At 37.8% G+C, this 23,387-nt stretch overlaps 2 protein-coding genes and 1 non-coding gene across 8 annotated transcripts in view; 1 reads left to right on the forward strand and 2 right to left on the reverse strand.

Moving 5' to 3' along the window:
* The first annotated feature begins 1,270 nt into the window (after window positions 1-1,270).
* On the forward strand, window positions 1,271-11,004 carry FKBP3 (FKBP prolyl isomerase 3). Its single transcript, XM_056134010.1, has 7 exons — window positions 1,271-1,423; window positions 4,019-4,120; window positions 4,965-5,072; window positions 7,969-8,104; window positions 8,536-8,603; window positions 9,982-10,079; window positions 10,676-11,004. Exons 1-7 carry the CDS (start codon window positions 1,316-1,318, stop codon window positions 10,728-10,730), a joined length of 675 nt encoding a protein of 224 aa, XP_055989985.1. The 5' UTR covers window positions 1,271-1,315; the 3' UTR covers window positions 10,731-11,004.
* Window positions 11,005-11,303: 299 nt separating this feature from the next.
* PRPF39 (pre-mRNA processing factor 39) overlaps window positions 11,304-23,387 on the reverse strand; it is a 34,054-nt gene continuing 21,970 nt past the window's right edge. For 5 of the 6 annotated variants that reach the window (XM_056134116.1, XM_056134120.1, XM_056134118.1 and 2 more), the window contains 9 exons: window positions 21,357-21,522; window positions 20,610-20,717; window positions 19,506-19,670; window positions 19,066-19,192; window positions 18,085-18,353; window positions 16,798-16,982; window positions 12,995-13,069; window positions 12,707-12,824; window positions 11,304-11,984 (listed from right to left, as the gene is read on the reverse strand). In XM_056134116.1, the coding sequence (XP_055990091.1) occupies window positions 11,928-11,984; window positions 12,707-12,824; window positions 12,995-13,069; window positions 16,798-16,982; window positions 18,085-18,353; window positions 19,066-19,192; window positions 19,506-19,670; window positions 20,610-20,717; window positions 21,357-21,522 (1,270 nt within the window). In that variant the 3' untranslated portion in view covers window positions 11,304-11,927. Of the gene's footprint in view, window positions 11,985-12,706; window positions 12,890-12,994; window positions 13,070-16,797; window positions 16,983-18,084; window positions 18,354-19,065; window positions 19,193-19,505; window positions 19,671-20,609; window positions 20,718-21,356; window positions 21,523-23,387 lie in introns of those variants that run through there. The other variant, XM_056134117.1, reaches the window with a different exon arrangement.
* LOC130042260 (small nucleolar RNA SNORD127) lies at window positions 17,942-18,022 on the reverse strand. The gene has a single exon (XR_008795193.1). It is a non-coding gene; the product is annotated as a small nucleolar RNA SNORD127 (small nucleolar RNA).

A 23,387-nucleotide genomic window follows, 5' to 3' on the forward strand; every position in this document is an offset into this window, starting at 1 on the left:
CCGGCCACTTTTGCGAATTTCGTGTTCTAGCCGGTCTAGTGTGCCTCGTTCATGGCTGTATTTTGAAATCGGAAGATGAAATGAGAAGCAATATTGTTTAGATAAAAAGTCTACTCAAAACCGAAAAATCAAAATGGCAATCTCTCTCTCTCTTTCTCTCTCTCTTTCGCTCTTTTTTTTTTACAGGGTTTGGAGAAGGGATCCACGATGAGCTTCCTTTTAATTTGGAGTCTACATTTGTGCTCTGGTGTTTCTGAAGCGCTGGGAATCGCTCCAGGCCATACTTAAGAAGCAGTGTGGAGCCTGGGATCGAATTCTGCGTTTCTTCAGACTCAGCTTTAGCGTGTTGATCTCTCTGACTCCATTATCTAATCTTATTGTTAAAAGGAAATTGAATGATTTGTTCCCGTTAATCTTTGGAAAATATGAAATGAAAAATAAGGTACTCTGTTGTGGTGCCCCAGCATTCAATCTTCATAAATGAAACACAGTAGTAGGCAATCCAACGATAGTGTTCCACTGCTAATTTGGGTAAAATGACAGATTTCTCCACTACTCTAAACGATATGACTTTGAGCAGTCGTGTAATTTCCTCATACATTAAATCGTTTTAATTTAATATTTTTGTGTGTTAAGAAAAAGTATACATACATCACAAAGTAGTTTTAAGTATAAATCAGCAAGCGCTATCTCAATGAAGTTTCTTAATTTTCTTTCGGTTCTCACATTTAGAGGAGGTAGGAAGGTCTATTTTCATTTTATGATCTGATAAATCGAACGGGACAGATTCGGGGCCGAATTTTTTGGGTACAGAAAAGAAAATTAAATGTCTGAATTCTCTGTTTCTGGGTAACACTCAGCAGTGTTCAGAGCCATTCCCTGCAGTGCTGCTGATCTAACCAGAATCAACCGCAGGCAAGGCAAATGCCTATAGTAAATTTCCCGCCCTTAAGTCCTTCCTTGTTTTCTTTAAAGTCAAAACAGCCTTCGGTAATAAGCAAATGGAGACCTGGTCTGTAAATATTACTAGCTTGAGAGGTTGCCTCATTGGGTTCCAATTAAGAGATGATAGCCTGGGGTCTGGCACCCTACAGCAAGCCACCAAGGCCAGGCCAGTCAGTTTCTTACCCGGAACTAAACAAATCCAGTATTCCTGAGGGCGCAACACTGACGTCACTCAAGGACTGCGCCCAATCCTGTGGAGCGGCACGGTGACCCCGCCCCCTCGAAGGCGGGACTTATTGCCTACGCCACGCCACGCCACGCCCCGGGACCGAAGCGGGCCGGCTCAGTCTAGCTGAGGCAGCGGGGGAAGATGGCGACTGCCGTTCCGCAGCGATCCTGGACCGTGGAGCAACTGCGCAGCGAGCAGCTACCCAAGAAGGACATTATCAAGTTTCTCCAGGACCACGGTTCAGATTCGGTACCAGAGGCAACGGGGCGGCCGGGCTGGTGCGGTTGAGGGGCGCCTTTCCCCCCCCGGAGATACCCGTACATTCCATATTCCTCCGAGCTCCCGCCCTCGACTGCCCGTGGCCGGGGCCTGCAAGGCCGGAGCTGCCCGCGTGCTCCCCGGAGCCACGGTCCCGCCCTCGGGCCGGCCCTGCTGGCCCTGGGGTTGTTCTGTCTCCCCGGCGCGCTGGCACAATGGGAAGGTGCTTGGGAACCTTGCGGAAGGGTAAAGGCCTGGGGGTGGAAAAAAAGCCTGTGGCGTCAAACACGAGGACCAGGGCTTGAATGGCAGAGCTCTTTAGGAAAAAAGAGAGGAAGATCTCTGTGACAGTGGTGCCTGTGATTTGCTTTTCTCAGTAAACACGAAGTGCCAGTGCACGTGATTTTTAAAGAACCGTAAATTGCCGTTTTCCTTTGAAAAGAAATGACCTTTTTTACTCTGCCTTCCTCTGTACAGTTATCGCCCATACTGGTACACAAACGGAGACACCTATTTGGCATCCTTTATACTGGATCTGTTTTCCAGCCTTAGCCTCCATTATTAACCACTAGTCTGTAGTCTGGGGGGGTGGGGGGGTGGGATGCTAAACAACTCTAAGCTTTGTCGCTTGTCTTACAGCCTACTTGTCAGAAACGACAAGTTCGTGATTTCTCAGACTGTAATTTAAAATCCGGACTAGTGTTTAGAATATTTGTTACTGGATACTTTTGAGAGGACCGATAAACTTAACATTATTAGGAGTCGGGAAGGTGTAATGTAATTATTCAAGTTTCATAGCACTGTATAATTAGCCTGGCATCAGATTATAAATTATAAAAAGTTATAAAAAGATAATAATAAAAATTATCAAGAACTACTCAGTACTTTGAGAAAGACCATGGCTCACTGAATGCATTTTATAGTGAAGTTTTTATTAAGCCAAAATCATTTTTATTTTCAACTGAAAATAGAGTAAATGATTTTGTTTAGTTTTGTTCGGGGACCATGCTGGCAGTGCCCAGAGCTTACTCCTGGCACCTGACTCAGGGATCACGCCTCATCAGAAGACCATATGGGCAGGCAGGGTTGGCCACATACAAGGCAAATGCCCTAATCATTGTACTGCCCATTCTCAGAGCAGATAATCTATTAATATTTAATGCTTTGAAAAACTAGTCACCAGATTCTTCCAATACAAAATAATCCCTGTGTAGAATCATAAAACTAGTTTTGTGGAGTTTCTTGAGATTTGAATAATTATGTATTTTAATAACATACTAATCTCTTGCATATTTTCCAGACAATCACTATAAGAATATCTACAGAAAATGTCTACAGTTTGGGTGTTTTTCTAGAGTCTTGCTAAGAAATGCACAGATATGCAAAGCCAACTGATGAATTCTCCTTACTCAAAATAGCCTTCATCATTTAGAACATTTTTCTAAAAGGAGAGAAAAATCAAGGGGTGAAATACAATTGTGATAGTTACAGAAACTGTTTTATCAAAAGGTTAGAAGATTCAGAGTATAATTCTTAGAAAGTAACAAAAACAGCTAAGGAAAGCTGTTTTGTTATTAAAGTTATTACTATAAAGTTATAGTATAGTAAAGTTACAGTATAGTAAAGTTATTACTATAAAGTTATAGTAAAAGTTTTAAAAGTTATTAAAATCTATTATAAGAGTAAACCAAGTTAAAATGATTTTGATGACTTGCTTTTTCAGTAGACATATATTAGTTATCCATCTGCAACTTAAGTCTAATTCGGAAAAATGGAATTCTGGTACTTTGAGTTACTAAATATTTTATTAAACAACCTTGAGTTGTTACTGTTACTGGCTCGATGCTAAAAGCATTTAAATAATTGAATTTGTCTTATAGCAGCACCTGATACAGATGCTGTTAATAAGCAAGTCTTTAGGAAAGCTCCCTTATTTAATAAGATTATACAGCTAAGATTTTAACACATATGGTTCTATTCAATAGCCCGGAGACTTAGTCACTATATATACCCAGCACAATACAGCAGTGCTTTCCATCTGCCAAGAATGAATTCTAGGCACAGGAGAGTACAGTAGATACAGTGCTTGCCTTGCATTCCGCATACTCAGGTTCAGTTCCCAGCACCCTACATATGATCTCCCAAGCCCACCAGGAGTGATCCCTGAGGACAGCCAGGTATGACTCAAAAACAAAAATTAAAAATAGGGTCTTTGGGGGTATGCTATACCCAACAGGACTAGAGAATCCTAGGAATAGGACTGAGGAATATCCTAACAAGAGCAGCTTTATTCAGTGACCCAGATGCCTGCTGAATAAAATTTTGTGACTTTTGTGCTGGGAAAATAGTGCAACATTGTGGGTACACTGTACACTATATAATATAGTCCAAATTTTTACAATAATTATTTAAATTCTCTTTAAATCTTTTTGTTTGAAGAAATACGTAATGCTTTGAAATATATTTATTCAATTTATGTCATTACAAGTACTATTGAAAATACAATTGCTAACATAATAGTTGTTTTCAATTATGAAACCCTTAATACACAAGAAAGTTTGACTAGCCAGCATTTTTTGTTTATAGTTTCTCGCAGAACACAAGTTATTGGGAAACATTAAAAATGTGGCGAAGACAGCTAACAAGGACCATTTGGTTACAGCGTATAATCATCTTTTTGAAAGTAAGGTGAGTCTTGCTAAATTTTATTATCAGAATATAACATTTTACTCTCAAAAAAATTTTGTACATGTATTTATCTGGAAATTATGTTGAAGTGTTTCTCTACTGCAATTTTTTGGCTTTTGTTTTGTCTCATACCCTAGCAGTGCTCAGGGGTTACTCCTGGCAGTGCTCAGGAGAGTATATGGGATGCTGCGGATCAAAGGCAAATGCCCTACCAACTGTACTACCGCTTCAGCTCCTACAGCAGTTTTTCTTAACTGTAATAACTAGCAAAGCTAATTTGCAATATGAGGACATTTTAGTATTCTAAAATGAAGCAGACTGTTTAAAATTAATTTTCTGATAGCTGCAATTAAGACAAATTCTTAAATGCACTGAAAGTTAATAATCCAAAGTAAGTTCCTTATCATTAGTAAATTAAGTCATTAATGAAGTTGGGGTAGTTAGAATGAACCTTTAGGAAAGCAGATTTAAATTCTCCATGTTTCTTCACTGTGAAATCTCTCTCTCTCTCACACACACACACACACACACACACACACACACACACACACACACTCCCCACAGAGTTGTCTGAATACAAGTGCTACTTATAGGTTAATTACTTCTTTAAAGGTCATATAGTTCTTGTTCGAAGTTTTATATTGTGAAATAGTTTGAGTTGTTGGTTTAAATACTCTTTTGTTGTTGCTGTTAGTAAATTACCATTCACTTACATTTAAGTTACAGCCTTTATTCATGATGTAGATAATTAAGATGCTGCAAAATCTTGTAGCTCTCTTAGGTGTTAGCTATCCTGAACATGTTACAATAACGAATGTTACAATAACAAAATTTTTCCTTACAGCGTTTTAAGGGCACTGAAAGTATAAATAAAGTGTGTGAGCAGGTGAAAAATGTGAAGCTAAATGAAGATAAACCCAAAGAAACCAAATCTGAAGAAACTCTGGATGAGGTTTGTGTGTGTGTGTGTGTATTTACTGAATATGTTTAAATTTGAAAAAAGGATTTGCTTTATATGGTGCTAATTTCTCATGATAATTGATAATTTACTCTTACATTTTTTCTATGGACTAAGCCCTGGTTCAGACTGTGTTACAGGGGCAGAAAAGATAGTACAGATAGAGCACTTGCCTTGTATATGTCAGACCCAGGTTCTGTCCCAAGTATCCTATATTGTATCCTGTGCACTGCTAGGAGTAATTCCTGAATGCAGAGCAGGAGTATCCGCTGAGTATCACCAGGTGTGACCCCAAAACAAAACAAAAACAGTATATGATATCAGAAGGGAGAAAAAAGAATTTTTTTAGTGCTTTGTAATTAATTTTTCTTATGCAGTACTTTTACTTTTGTCTTTTATAGTGCATCTATGCCAGACAGATACAAGCTTTGAAATTTATTTTAAGGTCTTGATTTTATAGCCAAGTTGGACTTAAGGAAACCTCATTTGTGCTAAGTTTAGCTTTTTATAATGTACATGGTGTCCTTAGCGATAGAAATAGTCCGTGCTTGGCTGCATGGCATGGGTTCATCCGTAGAGACGGCTCACCTTTCCCAGTCCAACTTGTATGTTTTAGTTTAAAGCTCTAAAGATTTTCTGCGAATGGACAGACAGTCTTAATGGAATTACTCTTGCCACTTCTGCTGTCTTGCACCAAAGATCACTCGTTACTATAAGTCTGAGTAGCACTCATAAAAATCTAATATTAGTTTTTTATTTCTTAGAAGTATAGCCTGTTGATGAAGGTGCAGGATGTAGGTCTGTGTGGATAATATAATTTAAGATAAAGAATTACAGATGCTTAGAACCGGACAGATAGTACAGAGGTTAAGCAGCTTGCTTTGAATGCAGCCACCTCAGTTTGATCCCCAGCATACGTATGTGGTCCTCTGAGCACCACCAGAGTGGCGGAACTAGTAGGCATGCACAACTCTTCCTCTTCTCCCCGAACCCCTGCCAAGAACTGTAGATAAATGAGCAAAGCAAGACTATCCTTGTTGGTTGAAAAGTTCATGTTAGTGTTTTGGGGTATGTCACAACTAATATTTGATGTTACACAGACTAAGCAATTAATGACAAGGATTAAGATAACAAGTTGTAATAATTATGCAATTGCCAACAAGGGAAATATGACATGGCAGTAATATATCAAAAGATTAAAGTCAGGTAAAATTAAAAAGACTAGAGACCATATATAGAGGTTTTGTGAGCATATTATATTGCATCCTCTTTGGTTTTTTGGTCACACCTGGTGATGCACAGGGGTTACATCTGGCTCTGTACTCAGGAATTACTCCTGGCAGTGCTCGGGGGACCATATGGGATGCTGGGAATCCAGCCCAAGTCAGCCACGTGCAAGGAAGACACCCTACCCTCTGTGTTATCACTCCAGCCCCAGATTGCATCCTCTTAATACTAAAACTGTCCAACATTATTTAACTGTCTACCTAAGTTTAATTATATTCTATTACCACTCGCATAGCTTCTTCTCCAATGCTTCCATCTGCCTTCCCTGTTATGCTTTGTGGAGAAGCATTAAAAAAAATCAAATTATTAATCAGTTTGGGTATAAGTTCATACTTGCTATTTACCAAGTGTATTTTCTTGTTTCACTGATACTTTGTGGAGTCAAGTGGACAGTACATGCAGCAGTGTTCTGGGAAGCCTTATAGGCTACCAACCCAAGTTCAGGTCCCAGAATCACCTAAAGTCCCAGAGCAGTAATCCCTAAGCTCAGAACCAGAAATATATCCTGAGTACAGCTGGGTCTGGCCACCAAAACAGAACAAAACACAACTCTTAACTGCTAAAAATGACCGGAAGGTAAAAAACCCAAATTCCTGTTGTATGTTCCATGTTTTTCCTGTCTTATTTCCTCTTATTTCCTGCCATTCTTACTACTTCTTGCAGGGTATACCACTTTATGTACTTCCTAATTGGGGGGCAGGAAGAACACACTTTTTTTTTTTTTTTTGCTTTTTGGGTCACAGCTGGCAATGCACAGGGATAACTCCTGGCGGTGCTCAGGGCACCATATGGGATGCTGGGAATCGAACCCCAGTCGGCCCCATGGAGTGCAAACACCCTACCCGCTGTGCTATCTCTCCAGCCCCAGGACACACTATTCTTTATTGTGGACCTTCCCTCTGTGATGTGGGCTCTTTCGATCCTATGTTTCCTCTTGAAAATGTATCTCTTTTTCTGCTTTTTCCACTCTGGAGAAGCATGTGTTCTCTTTCCTTCATGTCTTTTAAATCTTGTCACATCCAGCATCGCTCAGGACTTACTCCTCACTATTAGGATCAGTCCTTGTGGGGCTCCAGTGCTGGAGATTGAATCACCAACTTAGCTGCATGCAAGGCAAGGATCTTAGCCGCTTTACTGTCTTTACTGTCTCTCACTCTGACTACCCTTCCCCCCCACCTCCCTAGCCTGTTTATGGCGTGAGGTCAGAGGTCCCAAGGCTGCCTTGGAGTTAGATGCTTGATGACTTTAATGTCAATGAATAGAAATTTTTTAACTTGGAAGTACAATCTAACAGTGTTTCAAGAGTGTTGTTTTTTTCAAAGAATCTGGGTGTATCTAAAATTTAATAATAAATTACCAATTTTGTCATCACAGACAAGATAGTGATTCTTAGTTCATAGGTATATTAGAGACGTCACTTGTTTATCAGGGACAGGGCTCAGAGTTCTGGAGCACATGCTTTGGAGCCCTGACAGCACTTGGTTCTGGCCCCAGAACAAAAAATCATGTTACCAGTCTAAGGAACTCTAGTCTGACTTAGATCTCAGTTGGCTGTATATGTATTCTCATCATTCTTCTAAAATAACTTATTTTTTTTTTTTAGGGCCCACCGAAATACACAAAATCTATTCTTAAAAAAGGAGATAAAACCAACTTTCCCAAAAAGGGAGATGTTGTTCATTGCTGGTATACAGGAACACTACAAGATGGAACTGTTTTTGATACTAATATCCAGACAAGTAAGCCTGGTTATAATTTTATCTTTTTTTACTTTGCAAAATATTTACATGGTAAGGTCTGGCAAACACCTGCTTCTCGATTGTCTTTTACACCTATGATTCACTTTCAAGAGATCTTCACTTCATTAAGGGGAAATAAGACCTTAGTCACTGGAAAGGAAAAGAATAAAACTTAGTCTCAAAGTTAGGCTATGATACACCAGAATTTTTCACTCATTTTAGTGTTCTGTTTTCTATAAAGGTCTTCCCCCTTCTAGTTAGACCATAATTATTTTTATATCTGGAATTTTCTTAGTAAATCAGCTGGGTTTTAAACTTAACTCCTCATCAGATGCATAGTATGTTAAACATTCAAATCAGTTTTAAGTCTTAAAACACTGCTTCCCATGAACTTAATTTCACTGTTAATTTTAAGGAAATCTGTTTTACAGGTTCAAAGAAGAAGAAAAATGCCAAGCCTCTAAGTTTTAAAGTTGGAATAGGCAAAGTTATCAGAGGAGTAAGTAGAGAATGGAGTGAGTCAGTAGTTATTTTGGCGCATGCAACTTATGTTATGTGTGTTATGGTGCCATTAAAAATTAGTATGAGGACCGGAGATGGTATAACATGGGTTTCATTCTGGTACCAGAAAATGGTTCCCAGAGTACTACCAACAGTGAGCCCTGAGCACCACCAGAGGTAGCTCAAAAAAAAAAAAACCCTGACCCCACAAAAGTTAGGATTAAAGGTATGATAAAAAAAATATTTGAAGTCTTAATAAGCTGATCCCTATCATTGCTAGCTTATATGACACAGGTTAAGTTCTCTGAGTAAGGAGCCTATTTCTAGAAAGTTAGGGCCAGAGAGATGGATAGATCGATAATGAGCGCATGCTTTGCAATTAAGAGACCTGCTTTCCTGCAGCATTGCATGATCCTTCGAGCTCTAAGCTAAGTGTAGCCACTAAATATGAGACCATGTATGGCTTCAAGGCTAGCACCACTGAATAACCCCAACCATTGCACAGGAACTAGAGACATCCAGAACTGTAAAATGTAGCCCCCAAACAAGGAAATGTGGTTAAACTTTCCCTCCCCATTTCTATTACTAGTTTTCAAAGTTCTAATCAACATTACATCCTTGCATTAGAACTTAAGTGATCTTAGCCAGCTGGCTTAAAGATCTCAATTTGGGGGCTGGAAAGATACAGAACAGAAGGTAGACTTGTACAGTACAAGAAGTCAACCAACTGGTGCGAATCCTTGGCACCAACAGGGGTTATTATTCCTAAGCACTAGGGCAGGACTAGGCCCCGGCCTGCCAGGTATCGCTCAAAAAGCCAAAATAATAATAAAAAAAAAAAACCAGTTTAGCTACTAACACAAAAAACTCAATTCTGAGAGTAGTTCTACCTTCTGCAAAAGAACAAATACTAAATTCAGAAGCTTGTCTTAACTGCTGAAAAAGTATTTGACAGTGCTACTGTCTTGTAATCATGGCTTGTTTACAAATGTACTTTTGCTTGAGTATTATATTAAAAACTTTAATATGGCTTTTCTTTTTTCATTTAAAAAAGAAACTTAAGTCAAAAAAAAATCCCTTAGAATGTAATGAGAGGGGGCTGGAGCACAGCGGGTAGGACGTTTGCCTTGTACATGGTCAACCCGGGTTTGATTCCCAGCATCCCATATGGTCCCGAGCACCACCAGGAGTAACTCCTGAGTGTAGAGCCAGGAGTTACCCCTGTGCGTGGCCAGGTGTGACTCAAATAGCAAAAAAAAGAGAATGTAATGAGACTAACTTTTGTGTATATGAATATGATCCTGTCCCTCTTGTTTTGCATGTCATTGTTTCTCAAAATACCATTCACTTCAATTTCATGTTCTTGCCTTTAAAAGTGGGATGAAGCACTGTTGACTATGAGTAAAGGAGAAAAGGCTCGACTAGAAATTGAACCAGAATGGGCTTACGGAAAGAAAGGACAACCTGATGCAAAGTATCCTTTTTTACTTAACAATTAAAGAAACACTAAGATCATATAAAGATATGAAAGATGCTATCAAGATCATCTTCAAGATAGGAATTCTGTCCAAACCTGTATCCCTTGGATTTAGATACCCCTGTATCAGTTCCTCCTGATAGACTTAAGCTGTTATATACTGTTTTTCAATATCCAGATTCTTCAAGACCTAACTGTAGGTTTTAAAATTCATCTCTGAGGAACCTGAGTGTTAGTATGGTAAGTAGACTACTACCCCTAAGGGATGTTTATCAGCTTGCGGGTAGGGCCTTGCATGCAGCTGACAGTTCGATTCCTCTGCCCCTCTCAGAGAGTCTGGCAAGCTACCTAGAGTATCTCATCCACACAGCAAAGCCTGAGCAAGCTACCCATGAGGTATTCAGTATGCCAAACACAGTAACAATTGTCACAATAGAGATGTTACTGGGCCCGTTCTAGGTTCTAGCAAATCGATGAACAATGGGAGGACAGTGACAGGGACAGTATTTGAGCTGACAGATCCTTCCCTCTGGAGTTACTATATTTTGTAACTAAGGTAACTGGGAGTGAATATACCTTAACAACCTCAACAGAATTCCACCAAATGCGAAACTCATTTTTGAAGTGGAATTAGTGGATATTGACTGAAATTGGAGTGCTTCAGATCCACAGGTATAAGCAACAATAAAGCAAGCCTTGACAAAGTTGATGTAACTAATTAGTTGGTTACTATTTTAAGAAAAACTGGAGAATTCAAGCAGTTAGAACTTGTTTTCTTGATCCCCAACTTTTAAGAAAGTCCCTTAAAAATTCCTTTAGTCTAAAATATTTTACTACAGCTATGTAAAATGTTGGTTAAGAAAAACTGCTCTTTTACCTCATGTTGTAAACTACAAGGCTCAATAAAAATATATCTAATGTCTTGATTTGTTTGGTGTAATATATTAACATTCTGATAACATTAACCAAGACTAAGACTCCACCAAACTAGGGAGTAATTCACAGAATAACAACCGGAATGCAGGAACACTCCTATTACAATCTTTTAAGATAAACACTCCCTTATAGCTCAAAGCACAGCAAACTAAGAATTTTTGGCAAGAATAGCTAAAATCAGGAAAGATACACTTCCAAGTATGAATATAAAATAATAAAGATAATGAATATAAAATTATTTGATTCCCACCCCTTCAAATAAATCCAAACAATTACTGGGTGAGTCTTCAGTTTTATTACAAAAATGTGGATGATCAGTTTGACCAAAACGAAAGTTTACTCACAAGTTTTACATGAATGTTGTAAATACAAAGTTTCCAGAAACCACATACTTTTGATATGATTTTTTAAAGGGATGCAAACATTCCATTTTCCTTTATAATCTCTATTCCAAGACACAGTGTTTTAACAACCATGTATCCCAGATCCATATTCACAGGATAATTTAAACACTCGGGCAAAAGCTTGTCAATGAAGGTTTTAAAAAAGTTTTAAGAGAGGTAAATCTTTAACAGCCCTTATGTTTCAGAATCTTGAACTACACTGACATGATTTGCAGTAAGTTTTTTTCCTACCCTAAGGCTACAAAACTTGCAACTGCAAAATAAATGTAGACCACTTATGAAAAATCAAAAAAATAGTTCTCCAATAGAAAGTAAATTCCATAAATGGTAGGAAACCGTATGATGATAAACTACTAAGTGACATTTTTGCTATTACAAACAAATCATGTTACACAAAAGTGGAAGACAAGCTATCAAATACAACAAACTCATGTCATGTTTACATCCCTCATTAAAAAAAATAAATTCCTACTTTCACATTCCTTCTGATATTTACATTTTTCCATCAGGTTGGAGGGGGGGGATAATACTGTCCATAATTCCAAGGGTTCTGGTAATTGTACTGAAAGAAAAAAAAAACATTTAGCACACTATAGCTATGAGTTACATATATGAAAATACAATTAAATTTTTCTAGACAGGGGTAATACTAAGCTGTGCTGGGCCACTAGGACTACCCTAGTAGTGCTTGACGGCCAATGTAGTGCTGAAGGATAACATTTGGCTTCACGTGTTCTAGGCATGTGCTTTAACATTTGAGTTACCTCCCTTGCCTATAAAACATTTGAGAAAATAATACATGGGCCATGATTACTAAGAGCACTTGCCTTGCATGTGCGAGGCCCTGAATTTGATGCTCAATATCACACAAACTAGGAAAGTAGGTATTCTCAGTGATAAAAGTCAAAGAGTGAAGTATAAAATATAGCAATATAGTCTGAAGAATGTGAGGCCCTTAGGGCTGTACGGTGGGGAGGGCCTTGCATGTAACCAACCCAGGTTCAGGCATCCCATATGGTCCCCCAGCAGTGCCAGGACTAATTCCTGAGTTCAGAGCCAGGAGAAACCCCTGAGCATTGCTGGGTATGACACCAAAAAAGCCAAAAAATAAAAAACAAATGTGAGGCCCATATTCCATCCACAGCACTACATGCATCCCAAGCACCACCAGGAATAAACCTAATCCAGGAGTAGTTCTAGCACCAAAACAATACAATAAAAAAGGGGGAAAGGACTACCTTACACTTCTAATAATATAATAAAAATTACATTATATGAACTCACTTGGTACCAGGCACTATAATTATATGCAGCTTGATTTGCCTGTAAATCACCATCAATCATCTGTGTAGATGATGAAGTATCTTCTGTGTGTACTTTCTTTTCCTCTGGTTCTTCTGAGCTAAATAAAAATTGAAAACTTTCAAAACTCACAGAGAAGTACCTTAATAAATAGTTGAATGTCACCTGTGTACAAAAAGGTAACATTTAAAAATATTTTATCTTTAAAAGCATCTCTACATTCAAATGTTTTTTTAAATACGGTTTCTAATTCAGCAAGAAGTTACATACCCATTTTCTGCTTTTCTTTTTAAAGAATCCTGTTCTTTGAGAAGTGTTTGGTGTTCATCATAAGCATTCAGAAGCCTGAGAAAAGTAAAAAAAAAAAAAATTCCCTTTAGTTTCTAAGTTATTTTTTTGATCTATATGTTGCAATGTCCAGTAGTTGTTTGTTTTTTTAGGGGGGAGGGTTGTTGGGGACACATCCTAATGGTTAGGGCTTACTCCTGGCTCTACATCAGGGATCACTCCTTGCAGGGCTCAGGGCACTAAGGAACAAGTCCAGGTCAGTGTATGCAAGGCAAACACTACCTATTAGACTATCTTTGTAGCCTCCCTTCCCCCATTTTTAAAAACAAGCTACAAAGCAGGAAAACCTGTATTCAACTACCTTTTTTTTAATTTCCTTTAGGATATGTATTAGTAGGCAACAAATCATAGAGAGAAATTATATATATATGCCTCTCAGAGAGCCCAGCAAGCTACCGAGAGTATCCCGCCCGCAGGGGCAGAACCTGGCACACTCCCCGTGGTGTATCTGATAAGCCAAAACATTAACGATAACAGGTCTCATTCCCCTGACCCTGAAAGAGCCTCCTATCACTGGGAAAGATGAGTAAGGAGAGGCTGCTAAAATCTCAGTTCTGGGAGGAATAGAGACGTTACTGGTGCCCACTCAAATAATTCGACGGCCAACGGGATGACAGTGATACAGGACATAAATGCTGTGTTGTCTCAGTCTGGTTCTGTGGTTCAAATGGGGGCTACTGGGATACAAACTTGAGCAAATACAATAGTACACAACATGAACAATGATTAAAGATAAACATACACGCAAAAAAATTGTGATTCCAGGATCTTCAACCATGCTACTGGAAAGTGCCTCTTCTCTTTTCTACCACTGCCCAGGGATAAGAATGTTTGCTAAGATCTACCTATGGTTATAACTTCTAACATATCGGGGAAGCCTAAGACGCTATCTAAATGATCACAAGACAGGTGCGAGTTTTGATCTAACCAATCCCACAGATTCCCAGGCAACTCCAGGCACAGAGTAAGTATTGGTCTCTGAACATGGCTGGGTATGATCCAACTCTCTTCCCCCAAAAGTCACTAACAGTAATACTCAACACAAAATAACCAATAAAATATCCTATAAAACTATTAATACCATCAATTTCAAATGCATATAAATATCCAACACTTTTAAATGAACTAATTATTTTCAAGTCTGTCACCTTATGGATTTAGGTGACGAGAAATCAGGAAAAATATGAAAACAAATACACAAAAAGCAAGTAACAGTACAACTTTATATGGCTGACTTAAATATTAATATTCTTCAACTTAATGTACCACAAAAAATTTCCTAAGTGACCAACTTATTTTTCATATCATTCCTTACTAAAATTTCAACCACAATCATCTGAAAGCTGGGAATATGGCTTAGAGGCAGACACATGACTCGCATATTTAAGTCCCTGGTTTCGATTCCAAGCACCACACCAAGCAAAAATAGATCGAGTCTAACAGTCTTACTTAGAGCAGATACTAAGCCCTCCATAACTATTTTTGTAGCAGTCAAAATGACATCTCTTTTTGTTTCTGTTTTTGTTTGGGGGTCATATCTAGCTGTGCTCAGTAATCACTCCTCAAGATTTCAGGGGCCGTATGAGGTGCTGGGGATTGAAACCAGGTCAGCTGCATACCAGGCAAGGGCCCTACACACTGCCTAAATGACATCTTTGTGGTAAGTCACCATTTGTCTTATTACTGCCAAATTAAAATGTGATTTAATTTTAGCCAAAACTAAGTTTCAGTGTTAACTGTGCACTGAACTCTGTCTGGCATTTAAAGCACAGCAAAATTAAGATCACACTCACTCCCACATTTAGAAAACTCATTAATCAAGCAGATTTTCTTGAAAGTTTAACTTGCTTCCATAAGTATTCTTGTAAGTTTAACTTGCTTCCATAAGTATATTCTCATTTATCAAGAATTCAATAATAATTGTATTATGAAGGGTCCGTTACACAAGTGTATAAGAGACTACCAAGAGACTTGTATAATCCATTCTCATCCAGAAGTCACAGCTTTCTTAACTTACTGTGTACCTCATATACTGCATTTTCTCTGAGCACCATAACTACTGAGCTAAACTACAGTATTACATGTTCAACATGTTTTGTGTACTTTTATCAGTGAAAATACAACACACAAAGTAACCAAAACCAAGAAACTTGAAGTAGGTTATTATCTCATTACTACAATAGTTAAGTAACCTTATGGAGCAGACATATAAGCTGAGTTCATGCTCTGTATGCAGGAGAACAGGTTGAATCCCCAGCACCACAGGGCAGCCAGCAGCACTGAGTCAGGTGTGATTGTTGAACCCCAAGGTGCCTCCTCCAACACGCAAATAGTCAAATCTATACTCTTTCATTAGATAATAAACAGATGGTAATCATCAAAAACACATACACACTATAAACAGACCATAAAAGTTATTTTATCAACTGCAGGGTCAATGAAATCACTCTAAATTAGAAAATCAGAGATGTGGAGTATTTCCTTAGAAAAACCAGAGAAAACTGTAATGGAAGCAATGTAACAATTTTTTTTTTTCCAGAGGGGGCATATCTGGGTGTGCTCAGGGTTTATTCCTGGCTTTACACTGAGGAATCACTGTGGGTGGTATTCAGATCATTGGTGCTGCTGAGAACCTAACCTAGGCTGGCTGCATGCAATGTAAGTACTTATCCTCTATACTATCTTTCCAGTCTAACATTCGTACTCTTCTGTTATGCATATTTAAATTTTAAAATGGAACTTTTCCCAAATCTCGTAAGAGTATATGCTCTACTGCCTTCAATTTTCAGCTTTATGTAGTACACATAAATGTAGCACTGTCATCCCATTTTTTCATCGATTTGCTCGAGTGAGCACCAGTAACATCTCCATTGTGAGACTTGTTACTGTTTTTGGCATATCAAATATACCACAGGGAGCTTGCCATCCTCTGATGTATGAGCAGGATACTCTTGGTAGCTTGCTGGGCTCTTTGAGAGGGACGAAGGAATAGAACCCGGGTCGACCGTGTGCAAGGCAAATGCCCTACCGGCTGAGCTATTGCTCTAGCCTGCATAAACGTACTTAGATATAATTCAAGGAACCGCAATTATTCCCTCCAACTGGAGATACAGAGCATCCCTCTTCTTGATCAACTCCATCTTTTGTAGTCTGCATAAATGTTTCTGTATTTTAGGATGTAATACTGGGGCCCATTTCCTTTTTTTATGAGATTACTGCTGCCTAACTTTTTTAAGCCACCACTGAATCAAAATTTTTTAAAAAGTTTCCCTATATTTTTTAAAATTTCCTTTTGTTTCAGGTCTCATATTCTAGGGATGTTTTCTACTGCTAACTAAGCCATATCCCAGTGTGAAAGTTTTGAAAAGAAAAATCATTTTCCTGTTAAGCATGTATCCATTTACAAAGCCTAATTTACACCAAAATCTGAGGGAAACAGTAACCTAGAAAAACTTTTGTTTTTGGGCTTCACCCAGCTGTGCTCAGGGCCTACTGACTCTGTGCTTAGGGACAACTTCTAGATGTGCTCGGAAACCTTATGTGGTACCAGGGACTAAAACATGGTTGGCTGAATACAAGGTACCTGCCTTATCCTGTAGTATCTCTCCAACCCCATGCATTTTAAAGTTTAACTGTTTTAGTTTGTATTGATCATCAAACTCCCGGAGAGAATTATCAATGCTCACTTCACTATTCAAATAGATAAAAAATAATTAAAATCTTACTTATTAACATCTGAACCAAAATCTTCAAGAAATTCCACTTTTCTTTGAGAAAATGTAATTCTCATTTTAATAGGTAATGACCCATGTATAGCTTTGTCAAAACAATTAATGATGTTTTCTTCATTTTGTCTGAGGTCACCACTATATTCCATTTCCAGTAAATTGAGGTATAACTTTGTGTTCTCCTGTGTAAATAAAAGTATTTGTATTTTTTAATATTTTATTAGATCATATTATTTTATTTATTTATTTATTTTTTGGTTTTTGGGTCACACCCAGTGATGCTCAGAGGTTACTCCTGGCTCTGCACTTAGAAGTTACTCCTGGCGGTGCTCAGGGGACCATATGGGATGCTGGGAATTGAACCCAGGTCGGCCGCGTGCAAGGCAAACGCCCTACCCGCTGTGCTACCGCTCCAGCCCCCTAGATCATATTATTTTAAATGCTTTAATTTTTGTGCCTCAATATGAAAAACTAAATAAAGCTGTGTTAAAATGTAATTCATGTTAAAATTTTTAGGACATATCTGAGTACGAAAAGACACTGAAAACCAAGGATATCACTGGAGCTACATCTTGAATTACAGTTTGTTAGATACCGTTATTAAAACTCCATGCAGTATCTTCAGCTTCATGAGGTTTGATGTACCATGACAAATATGAAGTAAAACAAAAAATTATCTCTCCAGTCCTCAACAGTTATTCGCATAACTGGATATCATCACCTTAAAGCTGGAAGCAAACTGCTACAAGTCTAAATCTGCAGGAGAACTAGCATTAAACATGTCAAAGGAAAAACGTCTAGAAGCTTCCTTTACTCAATGGATAAAATGAAAACGTTTTAAGAAAGGAGAGGAATCTCACAGGCACATTTGCTACAATTAATTGTAGGCAACTGTCATTTTGTTCTGTTATCCTGGGCTTGCTATTCTGTTTAATAACCAGTGAATTTGTTCTAAATCTAATAAATGAGGTGAACATAAAGTGTCACAGGATCTTCATTCAACACTATGCCCTTCAATCACCAGTCCAGGGACCAGTTTCAGATGTAGAAATGTTGATGAATGCTGTTCAATACTTTCTAATCCAAGAATCTGCATTTTCACCACCTTTTAATTTATTGTATGGAATTTTTTAAAAAAGAATGGCAACATCAGTTTAGAGGGACTGTTGTCTTCATTTAGTAATGCATTACATACAGACCAAGTATTTCATCATAGTTGCCAAAATACAAATACAAATGACCATGGTTTTTTATGACAGTTTTCTAATATACATAGATACATACTTTGTCTCTTTCAATTGCTTCCAAAAGCACCTTTCTTGATTTTGGAAAGTTCTTTTGTATTTTAAAAAGATGGCGAGCTAGTTTGATAGCATAAAATGATGACTCATTATTTGATTTGGCATTCTTAATGGCATCCTGAAGCAAATGTTCAGCTTCCTCCATATTTCCATGCCGTCGTTCTAAACTTACTCTTCTCAAACGAACCATTGCCAATCCTAGAACACATTCTTCAAATGTTCTCAGGATATTTCTGGCCTCATTAATATTACCTAGAAGTAGTAATTAAATATTAATGCTTTTTTTTTAATGCTCTGAAATATCCTTTAGTATCACATAAGCCACATCCAATTCTGTCTCTTTACAAAACAAAAAAATCATCAGGATCATTCGTTTATGTATTGTTTATGATAGCATTTAAGAATACTATGAGCAGAGTTGTTGGAAATAAGACCACTAGGCCCCAAGAGAAATATGACCCCAAAAAATCATAAAACATTTACTATCTTGAAAGTCATAGAACGTTTATCAACATCTGTGGGTTTTTTTTTTTTTGGGGGGGGGAGCGGGGGGCACACCCAGCAATGCTCAGGGGTTACTCCTGGCTCTGTGCTCAGGAATGACTCTTGGTGGTACTCTACAGATCATAAGGGACACTTTGGTGTAAGTTATCCTGTGTTCTCTAGTCTGCTTAATAATAAGTAAATTTCTTGTAAATCTAATAAATTAGGCAAACCAAAGTGCCACAGTATCTTCAACACTAGCGTCCTTCAATAACCAATTCAAATAGACTGAACTCAGGTCAATGACATGCAAGGCAAGTAACTTAACTCTGTACTATCTTTCAGGCCCTCCAACCTTTGATTTACATCACTGCCCAGAACTAAATTCCTGTAATTTTATCCTTAAAATCCCAAAGTACAACTGAAATGTTGTACTCATTGTACAACAAAGAATGTACTCAAAGAATGTCCTCATTCTTACCCTGCTGCTCCTCAAAAGCTGCCCAAAGCATATGCACCATGGGTTTCTTTGGGAGATGAATAGTACAAGCTCTGCTGAAGACATGCCTCACTCCTTCAATGCTATGATTTTCCATGTACTTGGCATACTACATACAGAAACAGAGGAAATACTGAATAATTTACAGTTGAACAAATTATCAAATTTGTGACAGAACGATAAAATTCTATTTTTAAACCCATTCAGCACCTTTATTGAACCACTAGACTAGTTTCTGTAAGGAAGGACGAAGAGAGGCAACGAGGTTGGCATATGCAGCAGTCAAATCTGGTTGCAAGCAGACCATCTCCTAATGCAACAGATATAGTTATATGAACAACATTCACAGAAGTACAAAATAGGTTAGTCACTAGATAATGTTTATAATATGTTAAAGTCACAGAGCATGAGCATTTTCTTACCTTAATCCAAAACTCCTCATAGAGAGCACATGATATGACACATCTTTCAAAGAGAATCACTACTCGTTCATGAGTTCCATTTTCAATTTCAAATTCTAAGTATTCTTTCCAGTTTTTTAGTTGTGCCTTTTCAAGTGGTTTCACATGAAAATAAGGTCTTTTAATCTGTTTTAAAAAAAAGTATGCCATGACAATGAAAGTAAACCCATTAAAAATGGATTTCTAAATGTTAATATGAAAATATGTCTTGACTAGAGTAATAACAACAACAAAAAATTGGGAGATGGGGAGGTTTTTGGTCCACACTCAGCAGTGCTCAGGGCTTACTACTGGCTCCGCACTATGGCTCCCTCAGCTCTGAAAGGAGTAAGTTCTGAGCACCACTGGATATGGCCTAAGTACATATTTTAAATAAATAAATAAAACAAGGGCTAGGAGTAATGGGGTTACTCACAGAAAAGGGGCCAACGTGACCTTATGGAGTAACAGAACAGTTTCTGTAACTTATGACTGTGATGATTACACTGCATATTCATCCATAAAAACTCATTTTACTATCTAGATATAAAATATCGTATCATGAATGTTCACATGAAAGTTCAGAACTGGAAAGACAATAAAAAAAGGAACTAGAACAGTGGTACTTCAGAGGTGGGATGGTGGGGTGGAATGGACATATAAGGGAATAGAAAGGGTGAGAGCTAAACATGAAAAACTCAATAAAGGTGTCAAATTACAAAACACAACAGGAATAAAATTCATTTTAGCACACACCTAAAATATTTACCAGTAAAATGTAACAAGTCATTTATAATAAGGAACAGGTGAATCTTAAAATTTAAGTAAGTAGTAATAAAACCAAGTCATTTGTTTTGTTTAATATGCACCCCATATGGAGCCCCACCAGAAGTGATCCCTGTGCAAAGCCAGGAGGAAGCCTTGAGCACCTCTGGGTATGGCCCGAAAACAAAAACAAACAAAAACACCTAAAAATGTAGCACTGCAAATTATTAAACTAATGATGGAAAATATTATGGCAGCAATGAGACAAATATTCAAGGTATTAAATAAGCAAAAGTAGACTATACAAAGCAAAAAACTTACACCTTCTTCAAATGTCCACCTTTTACTAACTTCATGTTCATTATAATTAAACATTTCCTGATGAATTTCAATGATTCTATGTCTCATGTTTTCTATCTCCGTTATTAGCTTGGAAAGGGAAAGAAAAAAAATATATCAAAAAACTCAGATTCTGAAGTTCTTAAATAATATCGCTTACGCTTATGCATTATTTGCACATAGTGGTCTTAGAGTTGTAAACTTAAGTATGAGCACAGTGCAATTAATCAAACTAATATGCAAAATAGAATTCTCTAAGAATTCCTTCATTCATATATTATTTTTCTTGTACTACTGTGTATTTACTTTTGTTCTATTTTGGTATTGTGAGCATTCTTGGTGATTCTCTGGAGCTTATTCCAGCTCTGTGCTACGGGAGCTAGGGACTAGAGATGTGTGTGTATGCGGTGTTCGTGTGTGTGCATGCGTGTGTGCTGCGCGTGCGCACGCGCGCACCTATCTGTCTGAGATGCTTTGCATGCTGGTGCTGGGTTAAGTCCCTTGCATACCACCAGGAATGACCTCAAACACTTGAAATATGCCCCACGTGTGGCCCACACTATAAACACATAATTAGATCACAGCCTCGGCAAAACATCCTTTCTAAATTATCATCAAATGTTACATAAAAAAGCAGATTATCTGCCTTAAATCTTTACATATACAAAGTCAAAGGACAGAAAGTCTAGTTCCTAATATACAGCATGGTATTTTATTGAGTCTGGTTACCTTTGCTGGATCAGTTATATCTTCAATCCCCGATGGCAGATCATCACCAGGAGGACCATCATCACCACTATGTCCATTGACAGAAGCTAATTCCCTTCGTAACTGAATAAATTGCTCACCAGTTAAAAGATCTCTAGGCAAGTTATTCTGTACATGTTCTTTAAATCTACAGAAAGACAATAAAATATATTATTTATACAGGAAGCCTCATTTCAGAGTTCATGTTAAGATTTCTACCACAGAGAACTTCAGTTCGAAGAAGCATGAAACTATTCCCTTTCTCCTTTCTGTAGTAAGACAGATGCCCAGCACCCACATTCATCTCCAAGCACCATCAAGAGTAATCCCTGAACAAAGAGTCAGGAGTAATAAGCCCTGAGCACAGGTGGGTATGGTCCCAAAACAAAACAAAACAAACACACTGGTAAGGCATTTGCCCTGCAGGACAGATGACCCAGGTTTGATCCCTGGCATCCCATTAAGCTTCCCACTCACCACCAGAAGTGATCTCTGAGTATAGAGTCAGGAGTAAACCTTGAGCAATGCCAAGTATCACTTAAATAAAAACAAAATAAAATAAAAACAAAACAAAACAAAAAGCTGTGTTTTTTATCTCTAAATCCAACTTTTCTCACTTATAACAAACAATACCCATCTTGCAAAACCACTATAAAATTAACTATAAAAGGGGAAGAGAGTGCAGCAGCTAAGGCCTTGCACTCACTCAGTCCCTTCCCAGCACACATATGGTCGCCCAGTACTGCTAGGACTAATCCCTGAGCAAAGAACCAGGAGTAACACCTTAGCACAACCAAGTATAGCACAAAACCAAGACAAAATTAACTATAGTAATTCAACTATAAGTTACCTATTAAAAAAATCAACCAAAGTTTGCAGTTCCCTCCCCAGCTAATTACTTGAAACCAAAATACTTGCAGCAAACACAATGTCAAACTCCCCTCATTAAAGTAACCAACTACCACTTACATGCAAAATCAAATGAACATTTATTTCAACGTACAGTCTCCATTATAACACTTATTTCAACATACAGTCTCTATTATAACAATGTCTTCAGTACTTTCTTTTAGAACCTTCTACTCCCTTGGATTTTAGTTGCCATTTTCATGGTCTTCCTCCAAATCTTAAAGGTTCCTTGATTTTCTTTAAGGGTTCCTCCCACTTCTTACTTCTCTCTACAGGCTAGTATTACCAAAAATTAGACTACATTTTGTTCTAATCGATTTTTACATATATTCTGGCAGATCTTATAAATGCAGCTTGAAATAAGCAGCATACTTTGAAAACTCTCAAAACTGTTAGAGGCCAAATAGTATGCAGGCTAACATATTTGCCCAGCACACAACACCACATGATCCCCCAAGCACTGCCAAGCATGGTCCAAGAACCACTGGGAACAAACCCTGAGCACTGAGTCGGGAGTAGTCCCTGAGCACCACCAGGTACAGAAAAGCAAAAAACAAGCAAAGGTGGGAGAAACAGTACAAAGGTTTAGATGCTCATATGTATCTTATCTGGTCTTCCCCGAGTACCCACAAGGGTCACTCCAAGGACAAGCAGCTGAACACCCACATCAGTGGCCCAAAGCCCCAAAATTCCACAAAAAAACTATAATCCCCCCACTTCTTGTAAATCATTTAATTTTAAATCAGCATATTGTGATATTATATAATTACCAAAAACAATAACTAAATTCCATTTTCTCATTCTTTCACTGTTCTGAAATACCTTCAATAGAGATCAGCTATTTCCTCTAAAATGGGTAAGGAGAACCAGAACCTTCTGTTTAAAAACCAGCAAAATTCCTTAGCATTTTATTAGTGAACCAGAACTTTCTGTTTAAAAAGCAGCAAAAGTCCTTAACATTTTATTAGCTCTAAAAAGAATGTGAAAAGCTATATGTAAATTGTAAACTATACTCTTGTTTACAACAATATAGTTTTTGTAAACTGAAAGAATTTTACATGACATTTCAAAAGCTTAAAATTACAAAACTTAAAGCTGAATGCC

The sequence above is a fragment of the Sorex fumeus genome, unplaced genomic scaffold (assembly GCF_029834395.1).
Source record: "Sorex fumeus unplaced genomic scaffold, SorFum_2.1 ptg000098l, whole genome shotgun sequence".
In the NCBI taxonomy this organism is placed as follows: Eukaryota; Metazoa; Chordata; class Mammalia; order Eulipotyphla; family Soricidae; genus Sorex; species Sorex fumeus.